Below are 16086 nucleotides of genomic sequence, written 5' to 3'. Positions count from 1 at the left end.
AATCCCAGCACTTTGGGAGGCCGAGATGGGCGGATCACGAGGTCAGGAGATCAAGACCATCCTGGCTAACATGGTGAAACCCCGTCTCTATTAAAAAATATAAACAAACAAAACTAGCTGGGCGTGATGGCAGGCACCTGTAGTCCCAGCTACTCGGGGGAGGCTGAGGCAGGAGAATGGTGTAAACCCAGGAGGCGGAGCTTGCAGTGAGCTGAGATCTGGCCCCTGCACTCCAGCCTGGGCGACAGAGCGAGACTCCGACTCAAACAAAACAAAACAAAACAAAAAATAAAAAATAAAAATCTTTTCTGCCTAGAACTGTATTCCTTTGTTATCCCACACCATGAACCCTCAACATAAGCTTCCCTGCTGCATTCTCCATAAGCCAGAATTAAATAAAACTGTTTTCCACAGTTTAAACGTGCAACATGACAGCCATCTTTGTTTATACCAAGACCCTTGGCCGCGCCCATTTCCTTCTCCTGCCACCACCCTGATGCGGCATGCAGGGTCCCAGGAAAGTCAAGCACAGTAGGCAGGTGCAGGTGCACCCAACGGAGAAGAGGGACTGGCAGGCACTTAGGGCTGCACAGGCTCCTTGTCATTCCAGTTGCTATGACAACAAACATCTGAGGCGTCATCACCTTATCACAGTGACAAAAAGATCCGATTAAGAGCTTCTGGGGAAACAGTGTGAGCGAGAATCACCTTATCACAGTGACAAAAGGATCCGATTAAGAGCTTCTGGGGAAACAGTGTGAGCGAGAGTGCTTTAGAAAGTGCCAGTGTGTTAGCCGGGCATGGTGGCAGGTGCCTGGAGTCCCAGCTACTCGGGAGGCTGAGGCCGGAGAATCACTTGAATCCAGGAGTTGGAGGTTGCAGTGAGCCGAGATTGCACCACTGCACTCCAGCCTGGGTGACACAGCAAGACTCCGTCTCAAAAACAGAAAGAGCTAGGGAGACTGTCGACTGCTCTAGAAGGTGAGGGATGGCAGCCCTGGGGCGGGAGCTCAAGTGCTGGTGCCATTTCCATCAACCGTGGGCTCTCAGGCTCCGGTCACCGTGAGGCCAAGTCCACAGAGCGGTTGGACCAGCTGCACACATGTCACTCAGCACTTCACCTCAGAAAGCAACAGGCACCTTGTCCCCACTTACTCCGTGACACTGGCTCCCCTTTCACTTCGGGGCTGACCCTGAACCCACCCTGAGCGTGTCAGGTTGTCTGAAAACTGGCAGCGAGGAGTGGGCAGAGGGGCCTTACCCGGAGTGTAGAGCAGCGCGTCCACCGCTTGTGGGAACATCTCCCCTGCCGAGGGGTTGATTTTATGCTTCAGTGTTTCCACGGTTGTCTTCGGAAGTCCCATGGGCACTGAAACACAAGACACTTGGAGTGTTACTGTCACGGCCTCGAGGAGATGGACGCGACGCAACAGCCTCACGCACTCTGATTTCTGCAGAGTATCAGTTTGCAGGTAAAACTTCCTAATTTGTGAAAACGAAACTCTCTTGGACCCGGGGCGCTGAAAGAAAGTCACACACTCTCGGCCTCCTTTCCTGGTTGTCACCTGGTGTGCGAGTGAGTGGCCAGGCGCATCCCCCACCTGTGTCCACACCACGCCTCCACGCCCCTATGCCTCGAGCTGCCTTTGTTTAATCGCAGCCTTCTTCTCTGCTCCTGAGCCATCCCATCTGCTTGCTACACCCAAACATAACACAATGCCCAGCAAAGCGGAAACATAACATTCTCCTCAGTAACGAAGGCTTCCCAAGATGAAACCCAGAGACCTAACCCATGAGCGCAGTTTCCCAACCTAGAACCAGGGGCACGTGGGGCTGGATAATCCTGGCTGTGGGCGAATGCCCGGCATCCTGTGTGCCGTGGGATGTTGAGCATCATAAGATGCCAGTAGCATCTCACACACAACCACAGATATCTCCAGGCGCTGCCAAATGCCTGTCCGCAGGGAGGGGTGCAACGTCGCCCCTGTTCAAAACCACTGCTCCTCAGGATATCCTAACGCTCCTCTTGCTATCCAATCCAACCCATGTTTCCAGGCAAAACCTAAAGCGGCCTCCCGCCTGGAGGCCCCTGGGGCCAGCCTGCTCTGCGGCCTCTCCTGCCATCCCCTGCGGGCGCCTCGGCCTCCTGCATCAAGGACTTCCTCAGTCCGCGCCGTCCAGGGCCTGCCCCTTAAGTGCTTCTCTTCCATCATTTTGTTACTCTCACGACCACCTGAGAGACTGGTCCCGTTATCCCCATTTTGAGAAAAGAAAGATGAAGAACCCGACACACATCAACATCCGTGATCGACTGAGGATCGCACTGTCAGCAGGGGGTTGAGCAGGACTCCGCACGAGGCTGACGGGCTCCACCGGGCTGCAGTGAAAGCCAGCTGGCCGCGGCCAACGCCTCTTCAGCTCCTGCCTCGGATTATGACACCTTCGGTTATTATTTAATTCCGTACAGTCGGAGACCTTCCATCATGACTTGCCCATAAGCTACTAAATTAAGCTCAGGCTCATGTGTCATGAGCTTTACCCATGGGAAAATGTTTTCGGATTTGAGGAGGGCGCGGGAGCCAGCGCACCGCACCGAGTGACACCAGCGTGGCAGCCCCCCTCTGCCGTCATGCGCTGCTAGCAGAGGTGTTAGAAGGCTTTCCTGTAAACGCCCGACAGAGATTAGTCATGAGTTTGGAATGAGATCAACCGCTGAAGTAGGGCGGTTGTTTGATTTTGTTCCCAAGAGAAAAAAAAGAGCAATCAATGTCTGGTTCCAGGACTGCTGGACAAAAGCTCCTTCAGGCCACTCGGCCGGCCTTGCAGGAACACAAGCACCTGGGCCTGGCTGCTGCTGCAGCTCAAGGTCCCCCGGGTCACGTGGGAGAGGGATTCTGTGCCCAGAAAGTGGCAGAGGTCCTGCAGTTGGTGACAGACGCCACAAAGAGAGCAAACTGTACCCAAGCGAATAAACACGTAAGTGAGGTTTGTTCCTAATTCTGGGACAATGTTTTAAAAAGCCAGAGTCCCCTAGATCTATGCCCAAGGGAAATGAAAACAGGTGTGCACACCAGAGCTTGCACATGAATGACCACAGCAGCCACAACGCAGAGACCACGCCAGCGCTCACTCACTGATGAAGGGACAGACCAAACGTCCTTCACCCGAACAATGTCTATCACTCAGTCACAAAAAGACCAGAAAACCCTCGGCTTGAAGACCTTCACGAGAAGGAAATGGGAGTCCAGCAGCAGCCCCTGTGGCTTCCAGAATGCAAGAGCCAGATCCACATCTACAGGATGGCCAGAGGGTTCCTGTCTGGGACAGCTGACCCCATCAAGAAAACAGCGGATCCTGACGTGCAGGGCCTCTCCTCACCCACGCAGCGGCGAAGCCCATCAGTCAACAGGCCGGCTGTGCAGAGGTGCCCAGCTTCTCAGCAGGTGCGTTCCTAACTGCAAGCCCCAGACACGCGCTCCCCGCCAGTCAGAGATTCCAGGAGCCGCTCCACAGCCTCCCACAGGTTTCCACTGTGCTTCCGCCAGCCAGAGGAAAGGCTGCTGTTTGCAACTAAGAATCACCACAAATGCTTGCAGCGTACTCTGGAATGCTATCCAGACACACAAACGACGAGGTGCCTCAATCGGATGGATGAGCAAGGGGCTCCAAGGTGCACTGTGCAGTGAAGGAAGGAAAGATGCCGGACAAGGTGTGCGACTCGAAAGTAAATTACAAATATAAAAGAAAAAACCGGGAGATCTGGGCTCGGTTCTACTTGATAAAACAGACATCGACCAGATAGAATCACTTAAGGTGTGTAATCGGGACAATGATCCACGCTAAGAACGAGCATATCTTACCTTCTTTCCTCATCTTATCGAAGTAGGATAACTTGGAGGCAGCGTAGATGGCGCCTGGTGACTGCAGCGTGCCCACGACGGCGTCCATCAGCAAGACGTGGGTCAGCGCCTGCTGGACGTACTGAGGGTCCTAGAACAGAAACACGTGCCTTTCAAAACAGCAAGAATCGCTAAGGTCAGTTCACTGGAGACCTTGTCTCCTCACACAGAACAATCCTTCCAAAACGCATGTTTTCAAAGTGACATGAAGAGTTTAAATCACCGATGAATTTGGATCTTATGTCATATATTTTTTCTCTTAGTTAAGACAAATATGGATTGTTCATACCAGGGCTTGGCCAGTGTTTTCTAGAAGGGGCTAGGCAGGAGGCATTTCAAGCTTTGTGGCCAGTCTCAGCTGAGATCACCCGCTGCCTGCCACTGCGGCACGGGAGCACCCGGGGACATTTCATAAACAAGCAGGCAGGACAGTGTTCCAGTAAAACTTTACTTACAAAGACAGTCCATAGCCCTACGGGCTTTGGTTTGACTATGCTGGTGTATGCTCTATAAACCAGTGGGTACAGCATCGGATGGCTAGTCCAAAAGCCACAGGGCACTGGAATCTTAGACAGGACCCAGTCACCCTCCGCCCTGTGACCGGGAACTTCCTGTATTAACAGCAGCCCTCCTGCTGTGGCCCCATTGTTTCTCCTAGCACTGCCACTGCAGTGGGTGCCATCGTCCCCGGCAATTCTCTGAGGATTGGTGGGGCTATGCACCTCCTCATAACCTGGTGAGCGGTTCCCTTTCTATGAGTTCCACGTTCATGGTCTTCGCCCATTTGCTAAGGTGTCTTCCTGTCTTGTCCCACCCTTGAGCGGCGTGGATGCTTCCCCTACACACCACCTGCCCATGGCTCCCTTCATTATGGTGCAACTGTCATTTGATATCATCAAAGCTATCAATTTGGCCCAAAGTAAATCAAGGTACAACAATCCCTAGAAAATCATCTTAACCCTGTAGAAGGAAAGCAGCACTGTCCCTGCCAGATTCCAAATCCCGTGACCGTGAAGAGTCGCTCAGAGCAGGGGAGCCCAAAACCCCCAACTCCAGCCTGCGGGTGTGGAAGCACCAGCACCGCCCAGCCCCTAGCCCCACTCTCTGGGACGTCACCACCCCGGAGCGGGCAGTGGAGCACCCACACCTGCCCAGACCGCCCTGCGTCTTCTCATCATGCCCTTCCCTAGCGCCAGGAGGCCTCTCGCTGGGTCACACAGACCACGACATCTTCAATGCTCCTGTCAAGATGGTGCCCGACAAACTCACTCTGCTTAGGAGACCCAGACCTGACCCCGAGCACTCACGGCGGAGGACCACCACAGGACCCACAGGTGGTGAGAGGCCCCCCGAGGCAGCCACAGCAAAGGGCAGAGGGGACCCGCGTCTCCCACCTTGTGGTCATCGGCCAGCTTCTTCCCAGCCCACATCTCCTTCACCATCAGGTGCCAAAGGTCACACTCAGTTTTCAGGTTGGCTTCGAAGACTTCTTTCTTGGACGCCACTTTGATTTTTAGAGCGGGTATTCTCCTAAGTAGAAATGCAGTAGAGGCGCTCCTCACCTCCTGCAGAGGCAGAAAAGAAAGAGTTAGGAAGGTCACACTCAGAGAACACGTGGATTAACCAGAGACGGTGGCAGAGCGGGCTCTGGAACCAAGAGGCAGATGGGCTGCAGGCACGCACCCTGCTGGCACGCGGAAGGCAGGGCCGGGCCAAGGGGCGGTATTCCCGTGGACGGCAGGCGGGATTCGCCGGGGTGCAGCACCTACACGCACCCACACAGCTGGGCTCGCCCAGTGTCTGAAGGCGGCGCATTCTTTCACAACCTGAAATACGTCTCTCTCCCGCTTTTTTTTTTTTACTTCCATCTCCCTTTCTTGGTACTTATTTACCTTTCTTTGGAATTCTAGAAGGAAGTCTGGCAAAGCAGGTGTGGAGAAAAGAATACACTGAAGGCCAACAGCAAGAGGTGGATCTACTGGCCGAGCATTTACTATGGGCTGCGACTGTGGCTTGACTGCCCTTCCGGCTTCTATGACCACTCAGCAGGTGATCACATAAAACACTCGGGTATCTGACGTGCCTCTTATAGTCCCCTTAAATCTGGGAAAACAACTACAGGCGTAAGATGAATCAGGATGAAATTCAGATTTCCTCGACAGGGAAAATGACTACCTTTAACGTATGATGCTAAAACTGTTCGAAGATTTTTTAATTGTTATAAAATAAACTTGTTATGTTTTACATGAACCAGGTCTGACTGTGACTAGAAAATGTGAGCTACTGTGGCTCACTGTGGCCGGCACACAGCAGTTTCTCAGTAGACATCTCGGATGAATGAACGCATCCTACTGTCCCTAATGAGAATGTCAGCCCACACTGCTTCTTGCTTCCTGCCTCCCAGATGCAAGTCAGTTGTGTTAGAAAAGCAGTTACCATTCTAAGCCTGCTCCGTACGTAAACGATTCAATCCCCACCACCCACTGAGAAGGTATCAGCCTTATTCCTGCTTTACGGATGAGCAAACTGAGGGACAGGAAGCCAAGGGGTCTGCAGAAGGCCTGCGGCTGGTACTTGGCATGGCTGGCAGAGTGCTCAGGGCCCGCTCCAGCCATCTGCCTCCTAAACACAGGTGGGGTCCGGCGCCGCCTGCCCGTGCTGCCCTTACCTCTATATTTCTGAAGGTGGAAATCTCCACGTAGCCTGGCCTTCCTTCGGTTAGGAGGAACAGACGCTTCTGGGTCATGGCGATCTTGCCAACGCCTAGGTTCGTCCTGACGGAGCTGGACAACTTATACACACACTCGTTTTTATCCAGGTGTTCCATCACCAGCCACGGCAGACTGACCTCCTGGGCTTCTGCTTCTGTCTCCTTCCAGCAGTTGTAGAAATCTTTGAATGTTTCTGGGTCGATTTGTTTCTGCTGTCCTTAGTTTTATAAGAAGAAAAGAGAGGTATCTTACAGGCACGTACATCGGGAGCCGCAAGGGCCTCTGCACGACCTGAAGAAACCACGAACTACCGGAACCCGGCAGCAGGTGGCGCCAGCACTGGGCACTGGATGGAAACTGCCTAGAAGGTTTTCCGGGGCCTTCCCGGGCAGCCCAGGTGTGTCCAGCTGTCAAGGGAGGGGCACACGATCTAGGCTGAGCCCGCAGCCCTTTCCAGCCCCCCACTCTGGGACGGCCATGGGACCTGCTTCAGGTAGTCACAGCAACTCCTACCTTTGGGTAGGAAAGTCCTTCGGAACAAGGACACTCTTCTAATGGTGACAAAGACCTTCCTCATCACTAGAACTGGTGGCCACTGTCTCGGGGTCACGAGGGGAGCTAGTGCTAGGATGAAGCTAATGCCGGGAAGGTTGGATCCTTAGCGACACTGCCCTGCCACTGAGTCCGCCTCACCTGAAACTGGCCTGACCTCCACACTCTTTTATTACAAGCAAATCATTCACTTTTGTTGTTTGCAACTGAAATCATCTCCGCTGATGAGAAGCGGTCACCTTCCCGCGAGGCCAGCACGCACGGGCTCTGGAGTCAGAGGGGCCTGAGCCTGAGGCCGGCTTCATGGCTGTTCACAGAGACTCCTGGCAAGTCGTGGAACGAACCTGCTTATCTATCAGCTGGAGATGGGACGACCCCTTGGAAATCCCAAGTCCCTGCCGGCAGGTCCTGCCAACTCAAGCCCCTAGCCTGCCTGCTCGGCTCTGCCTCCACCCTGTGTCCCAAGCCTGTCTGTCCCTCTCTCCATCCCCTGACGTGCGGCAAGTCCCCCTCAATTCTGCACAGGAAACCCCTTCTCAGTGGCTCCTGCCTTCAGAGCCAGCCCCACTCACAGCCTGCTTCATTCGGCACTCAGAGCCACTTTTCTAAGATGCAAGGAGGAGCTCCCGCTCCCGTTTTCAACACTCAGGGCTGCTTCTGTACACCACCGCCACATTCCTCCAAGATTGGGCCCCACCTACCCACCCACAGCCCAGGCGTACCACGCATGCTCCCAAACGGGGCGTGTTGTTACACACACACACACACACACACACACTCATCCTGCCTGCTCACACCAGGAAACTCCTACCCATCCCTCAACACCCGGGTAGACGTGCCCACGCACAGCCTTCCCTGATAAGAAACAGACATCCTGGCCAGGCCACTGCTGAGCTGCACACACGCTTCCCTCACGGCACTGCTGTGTCCAGCAATACTTGCTATACGCCAAGAACCACAATTCACTCGATATGGGGTCCTACTTACAGCCACCTTGTGAATGAGGTGGCTCATTCACAAGGGGAAACTGAGACATGGAGAGGAAAGCCCTTTGCCAGCACACCTGGGCTGTGAGGCCTGGCAGACGGTCTGCCCAGAGCTGGGGTATGCCTTCCTGCTGGTCGCTACTTGAAAGGGGAGTACCTGTGACCCCAGATCCTCAGATCCTCAGATCCCGAGTCTGAAACCAGAAGACGTGGCTAGTGGTCCAGCTCTGCCACGCCCCTGCTCCGATTCCATACCGAAGCGTCAACAGCGACGCCTGTCTAGGGAATCTGCTCTCATGGCCACAGCTGAGTCCGGGACAACTGAGTTGTCACGGCAGCAACTTAAAGAGGAACGCCACGGGAAGAGAGTCAGCGCTGTCACAGGCTCAGGAGGAATTTTTTTTTTTTTTTTTTTTTTTGAGACGGAGTCTCGCTGTGTCTCCCAGGCTGGAGTGCAGTGGCGCGGTCTCGGCTCACTGCAAGCTCCGCCTCCCGGGTTTGCGCCATTCTCCTGTCTCAGCCTCCCTAGTAGCTGGGACTACAGGCGCCGCCACCTCGCCCGGCTAGTTTTTTGTATTTTTTAGTAGAGACGGGGTTTCACCGTGTTAGCCGGGATGGTCTCGATCTTCTGACCTCGTGATCCTCCCGTCTCAGCCTCCCAAAGTGCTGAGATTACAGGCTTGAGCCACCGCTCAGGAGGACTCTTAGTCTCACTTCGGAGTCACAGGCACTGGGGGCCCTGCAGGGTGAGCTGAGCAGGAAGGCAGGCTTCAGCACACGGCGGCGCAGGCGCCAGGCGGTTATGCGAAAATCTCCACCAGGTGGCGGGATTCCCAATGAACTCTTCTTTTTGCCTGTCTGTATTTTCTAGTCACCAGATCCAAACAGAAGAGAAATATGCAGCAGTAAGGGTCTCTCTAGGTGCAGGGTGATTGTTCCAAAGAAGTCACAGAAGAAGACAAAGGAGGGTGCTGTGGCCCGGTGGGCAAGGCCTGTCAGGCCAGGTCTCTGCAGCCCCTGTGCTGGGCAGTAAGGTCATCTGTGAGGTCGCAAAGAGCATGTAGGTCCTCCCCCGACTCCACACCTAAGACTGTTTGCCAGAGTCCCTCTTCTGTTTCAGAAATACCATTCAACACAGCCACCTCCGCCTCGGCCTGGGGCGCCTCAGCCTACACTTCCCAAGGGTTCTGAGTTGCTGGATTTATTTTAGTTTTTATTTTATTTTACTTATTTCATTTTCTTTTTAAAAAATTTAGAGACAGGGTCTTGCTCTGTCACCCAGGCGGGAGTGCAGTGGTGTGATCATAGCTCACTGCAGCCTCAAATTCCTGGGCTCAAGCCATCCTCTAGCCTTGGCCTCTCAAAATGTTAGGATCACAGGCATAAGCCAAGGCACAGACTCTGGGTTTAAGGCAGAAGCACTTGTTATGTGAATCACATCACATAAAACAATCTTTTGGTCAGGTGGCCAGGCGAGGAGAGGCCCAAAAAACAGGAAAAGGAGAGTGAGTGAGAATGAATGGGCAAAGCCATCACCTAATGAAGGAGCCAGACACCCTGAGTGTGGAGCCCCAGCCACGGGTCCTGCCCCTTGCACCACTCAGGGCAAATCTTCTAGCTACCTGGTCCACAGCAGTTACTGGGGCTGGGCAGGGTGAAGTGAGTGTCACCAGAGCCTGATGCAGCTTCTTCTCACAGACAACGGTGCTGACCTCAGGGTGAGGGCACTCAGGGCTCTAGAAAACCCCAACCATGGGAGGAGCAGCAAGACCAAAGTCCCATCAGGCAAGAAGCAACACTCACCGCAGCTGCCGCCAGTGCTCAGCCAGCTGTGGACACCACGCCACCAGCACTGCAGCAGAACAAGACAGTGCATGCCCAAGGTCACTGTGCACACCCACCACCACGCATACCCACAGGCACTGTGCACACCAACCGCCACTGTGCACATCCACTGTGCACACCTACCCCAGTGCACACCCACAGACACTGTGCACGCCCACCACTGTGCACACCCACCCTCACTGCACACACCCACAGTGCAGCACGCCAACGACTATGCTCACCCATAGACACTGTGCACACCCACCGTGCATGCCCACCACCGTGCACACCCACCACCATGGCACACACACATACTATGCAGCACGCCCACCACTATGCTCACCCACAGGCACCATGCACACCCACAGACACCATTATGCTCACCCACAGGCACCATGCACACCCACAGACATCGTTATGCTCACCCACAGGCACCATGCACACCCACATACACCGTTATGCTCACCCACAGGCACCGTGCACACCCACAGACACCCCGTTATGCACACCCAGACACTGTGCATACCTACCAAAGTGCAGCCACTGTGCACACCACTGTGCACACCTACCACAGTGCACACCCCCAGACACTGCACACACACCCCACCAGCACCATGCATACCCATGGCCACTGTGCACACCCATTATGCACACCGACCACTGTGCACACCCAGACTGCATGCCCACTACCGTGCACACCCACGGCCACTGTGCACACCCACTGTGCAGTACAGCCACCACTATGCACACCCACAGACACCATGTACACCCGCAGCCACTGTGCACACCCACTACTGTGCACACCCATTATGCACACCGACCACTGTGCACACCCAGACTGTGCATGCCCACTACCGTGCACACCCACGGCCACCGTGCACACCCACTGTGCAGTACAGCCACCACTATGCACACCCACAGACACCATGTACACCCGCAGCCACTGTGCACACCCACTACTGTGCACACCCACGGCTACTATGCAAACCCACAGCCACTGTGCACACCTCTGGACACCAGGCACACTCAGGAGCCTGTGCGATCCACAGCAGCTGCCAGGCACGCGCTTGTTGCACAGGCCCACGTGGGCACAGTGCCCAGTCCTCATTTGACTCCAGTTCCACACAAACACCAGCTGTTAACCTCGCTCTCGTCACCCACACGCCTCCAATACAACTGTTCCTGCTCAGCTCGGTGGCGTGCAGGCGACGTCACCAATGGAGCTGTCCATGGATGTCTTGCTTCCGCACGGCCACGCTGGAGGCGGCAGACACGTCAGCGTCCCTGGGGAGGGCCACCTCACGGGCAGCTGCAACAGGGAGCATATTGGCCTTGCGCTGTTAATAGCATATTTTGCCATTAAAGTATGTAATGATGAAATTGCAATAATTTTTTTGAATAAAATCTCTGATGTATTCTTGTATCACATAAATTCATCCAAAGATGGTGACACTGAGCTCTGACCACTTTTTTTTAACAAATGCCCATTTGGCCAAAACATATATTAGGTGCTGCTTTACACTGGTAACTTCAGGCTCACATATCCCAGAATCAAGACCATTTCCCAACCTAATCGGCAACGTAAGCAAGGCCAAAGTGACAACAGGGCCACTGATGGCATTATCCCAACCAGCCAGGTCTGCTGGACAGGGCCCACACACCCCACTGCAAACCCCCTTCCCGGGCTCCCTTGCAACTGGGCGGCCACATGACACGATTCTGCCCAATGAGAGGAAACAGAAGTCACTGTGTGGCAGGGGCGGAGGTGCCTTAAAAGGTGGACGGACCCTGCTCTTGTGGTGCTAATGCCCACGGCCGGCTCGTGACCAGGAGTCAGCAGGCTGCTCCAGGCCACAGAGGAGTGACAGAAGGAGCTGGCCCGAGATGACTCCTGTCACATGAGAGACAGGCACCCCCAGTGGGATTCAGCCCCTGCCCTGCCCCACAGGTGGCTGCTGGGTTGTGCTCACCATCCACAGGAGCTCGACGGAAGTGGGTCCCACCCTGCCCTGCTTGGCTGGTGCCTCGTCGCAGTGTCCCCAAAGCACAGCACGGGAAGTGACCACAGAGCATCTGAGCTCACCCTCATTGGACTCAACAACTGGGACCAGTGAGCGCACGATCTGATGGCTTCACCACACAGGGAGAGGTATAGCGCGTGCACACACACACGCAGCCTCTCACACACATATACATACACACATTTTCACACCCACACACATTCATATACACACACACACACATTTTCACACCCACACACATATACACACGTACACACACACATTTTCACACCCACACACATTCATATACACACACACACACATTTTCACACCCACACACATTCATATACACACACACACACATTTTCACACCCACACACATTCATATACACACATACACACAATTTTCACACCCACACACATATACACACATACACACACACATTTTCACACCCACACACATTCATATACACACATACACACATTTTCACACCCACACACATTCATATACACACACACATTTTCACACACACATTCATATACACACATATACACACATTTTCACACCCACACACATTCATATACACACATACACATTTTCACACCCACACACATTCATATACACACATACACACATTTTCACACCCACACACATTCATATACACATACACACACACATTTTCACACCCACACAAATTCATATACACACATACACACACACATTTTCATACACACACATTCATATACACACATACACATTTTCACACACACACATTCATATACACACATACACACTCGGCCATGACATCCCTCAGAGGCCACAGACAAGATAAGCAAGGAAACCGCATTCCGCAGCACCTGTTCACAGCCAGAAGAGCGACCTGCCAGGCCTCTGTCACCAGGACAGCTTCTCCCGAGGGCCTGAAGATCCCTACACATCCGTAAGGAAAGGAAAAGCAGCCCAAGATAAAAATGGGCAAAGATCATGGCAACGCAGCTCACAGAAAAGAAACCAGAACTGCTCCCGAGCACGTGTGCTGTTTGCGACGTCAGTGTGGCATCCTTGCACACTCACAACGGGTGAGAGTCGAGACCGAGGAACGTGTGCTGCCTGGCAGGATGGAAGCGCAGCCCTCGCCAAGCCCGAACGACGGTTCTCACATCTCAAAGCAGGCCCTGGGTACACATCTGAGAGGGACTGACCCACACATACTCCAGGAAACAGGTGCGACACCACTGATGGTGAAACAGGTGGATAAAAGGTGCCCACACACTACAGCACAGGCAGTGGTTGAAGTGAATGAACCCAGCGGATGTGGAGCGACACAGATACGTCTCAAAAACACCATGAGTGAACAGCACGTGCAAACTCAGACATACGGTGGGACAATTCCCATTCTCCCGCTTTTGTGTTTAAACTCACAAAACCTAGGCCCTGTGTCAGGTGCATCCGTTTGTAGTAAATGCATAAAAACATGGCCAGATAAAAGAGCTCCAGCTTGGGACAATGGCTCCCTCTGGGGAGGGAGGGACAGAGGCGCACGGGGCCCGCGCTGGGTCTAAGCACAAGCCCACTGCACTCCATGGGAAACGCAGCAGATGTCAGTCTGGGCGCAGGACCGTGACATTTGTCACAGGACCCTGGCATTTGTCCCATGTCCCTGCTTTTGCATGTGTCTGCAGCATTTCAGCCGAGGCCATGGTTCTGTATAGATGCTGATCAATTCTCCCAGGCAAGGAGCGTCTTCATCTCCCATCAGCAATTCTACGTCCCTTCCACCCACACAGAGCGCAACTCAGAGCCCAGCCTGGCGACATGTTTAAGATCTCAGCGACAGGCACATTGCCTAAGGGCCCCGCCAACCACACCCGTTCCCAGGTAAGTGCCCAGCGCAACAGTAAAGACCACGGTGCTGCAGCGGTCTTGCCTGTCACCTGCTGGCGGCTTACCTCACCACTGCTGTTACCTGACCATTGTCGTTAAGTATTTAAAATATATGGGACCAGCCATGGTGGCTGACGCCTGTAATCCCAGCACTTTGGGGGGCCAAGGCAGGTGGATCATCTTGAGGTCAGGAGTTCGAGACCAGCCTGGCCAACATGGTGAAACCCTGTCTCTACAAAAATACAAAAATTAGCTGGGTGTGGAGGCACATGCCTATAATCCCAGCTACTCGGGAGGCTAAGACAGGAGAATCACTTGAACCCAGGAGGTGGAGGCTGCAGTGAGCCAAGATCGTGCCATTGCACTCCAGCCTGAGAGACAGAACAAGACTCTGTCTCAAAAATCAATAAAGTAAAATAAAATATATGGGCCTGGCTCAGTGGCTCACGCTTGTAATCTCAGCACTTAGGGAGGCCGAGGTGGGTGGATCACTTGAGCCCAGGAGTTCGAGACCAGCCTGGGCAACATACTGAAACCCTGTCCCTACAAAAAATACTAAAATTAGCTGGGCTCAGTGTCACATACCTGTAGTCCCAGTTACTCGGAAGGCTGAGGTGGGAGGACTGCTTGAGCCCAGGAGGTAGAGGTTGCAGTGAGCTGTGATTGCACCAGTCCACTCCAGCCTAGGCGACAGAGCCAGACCCTGTCTCTAAATAATAAAATCGGTGATGGTGCCAGGCGTCCTCTTACCTACAGTCAAGGCCTCGAACAGCCGCTGGATGGTGCTGGCGTCCTTCACGATCCCTGACTCCTGGACCCGCTTCATGAAGTCGTCCAGCTGCATGTACTCCTTGGGCAGCTCGAAGTTCTTCACGTGGTCGTCCAGCTTCGAGGCCTCGTGCGGCTTGTCCAGGATCTCGCTGATGAGCCGCATCAGCTCCGGCGCCCGCTCCGCCTGCGCCCGCTCGGGGGCAGACATGGATTCCACCGTCCTCTTCACCAAATCAGTGGGAAAGATCCGTATGTCTGTTTTATACAGATTCTGGAAGTCCAAGAGGGCGCTCAGCAGCTGTCCTTGCATCAGATGAACGAGCCCTCGGAGGTAGAAATAGCGGGCCAGGAGCAGAGAGTTATCAGGGGTCAGAAAGTCCATGGCCTTGCTCAGCAGGGTGACAAAGTCAGCATAGTACGTCTGCACGCACTCGCTCACCAGCGGAAAGTGGATTTCGGGAATCTTGAATGTATATGGGGACTTCGGCGTCACATTCAGAACTAAAACATTAAGGGGAAAAAGGAGACCATTAGCACAGCCCTTACAAATGAACACGTGTCCCTGTGACATCATCTTGTCAAGGACGATGTTTCTCTGGATGCAAAATAAAATGAGAATGGGTGTGTCCCTCCAGAAAGCTCCACGCACCCACCGCCCTGGGAGGCATGAGAGAACCCTCACTTTGCTCCCATGGTACCCCCAGGAAAACAGCAGCTAGCATTCACTGAGCAATCTGACTTGCTACAACCACTAATACTATTGAGGTATCGGGTACTGAGGCTTTATTTGAGGATGAAGCTAATAGTCGAAGCCAAGATGTACTTGCTAGGCAGGATGACCATAGCCCTCGGGGTCATCAAGCTGTCGCTCATGCGGCTCCTGGGGTCCGAGCACAGTGATCAGGAGGAGCCGCGTGGTGCTTGCTGCCTGGGCCTGAGACAGCAGCTGCAGGTGCCCCGGGGGTCAAGGCCCCGGCCTCCCAACAGTTTCTCCCATCCACTAGGGACAGGATGTACCTCCCTGAGAAGGCGCCAGGCAGGACTCAGCCTCTCCATGCACTCCCGTCTCTGTAGAAATGTCCCAACCACAGTCACAGCCCCTCCCCATCCCTGGCCCTGCTCACTTTAGCCCTGGCCCTGGAATGCCAGCTCCACGAGGGCAGGGGCACTGGGCTCCTTCACAGCTCTGGCTCTAGAAAGTGCCTGATGCCCCCGCCTCCTATCACACATGTGTATGTGTAAATATGTTATTTATACACATGCAATCCACACACACACAGACACACATAGCCTGCGCTTGTGAAGGATGCCGAACCATGCAGAGCGCCCGTTATCTTTAGCAGTGACACTGGGTGGCAGAAAATACAGACAAGAAACAATTTTCTAGAAGGCACACAGTTGGCAAAATGAATATTCTAAACATTTCAAATAACTCGGCTGCTAAAACAAGCCCACTCC

General features: G+C 53.8%; 1 protein-coding gene and 1 long non-coding RNA gene across 18 annotated transcripts in view; both read right to left on the bottom strand.

The window, feature by feature from the left end:
- Nucleotides 1–16086, bottom strand: part of DENND3 (DENN domain containing 3) — a 69481-nt gene that overhangs the window by 14521 nt on the left and 38874 nt on the right. For all 17 annotated transcript variants that reach the window (XR_013397468.1, XR_013397469.1, XR_013397467.1 and 14 more), the window contains 5 exons: nucleotides 14608–15129; nucleotides 6568–6827; nucleotides 5294–5464; nucleotides 3861–3990; nucleotides 1262–1369 (listed from right to left, as the gene is read on the bottom strand). Coding sequence is in view for 14 of the 17 variants with exons in the window: in XM_077944134.1 (XP_077800260.1) it covers nucleotides 1262–1369; nucleotides 3861–3990; nucleotides 5294–5464; nucleotides 6568–6827; nucleotides 14608–15129 (1191 nt within the window). In the remaining 3 variants the exon portion in view is untranslated. The remainder of the gene's footprint in view (nucleotides 1–1261; nucleotides 1370–3860; nucleotides 3991–5293; nucleotides 5465–6567; nucleotides 6828–14607; nucleotides 15130–16086) is intronic.
- Nucleotides 9406–14595, bottom strand: LOC144330878 (uncharacterized). The gene is made up of 2 exons (XR_013397473.1): nucleotides 10860–14595; nucleotides 9406–10693 (listed from the first exon to the last, which is right to left on the bottom strand). It is a non-coding gene; the product is annotated as an uncharacterized LOC144330878 (long non-coding RNA).

The sequence above is a fragment of the Macaca mulatta genome, chromosome 8, assembly GCF_049350105.2.
Source record: "Macaca mulatta isolate MMU2019108-1 chromosome 8, T2T-MMU8v2.0, whole genome shotgun sequence".
Taxonomy (NCBI): Eukaryota; Metazoa; Chordata; class Mammalia; order Primates; family Cercopithecidae; genus Macaca; species Macaca mulatta.
Note: the sequence above shows the minus strand (reverse complement) of the source record. Positions and strands in the feature narration are given on the sequence as shown.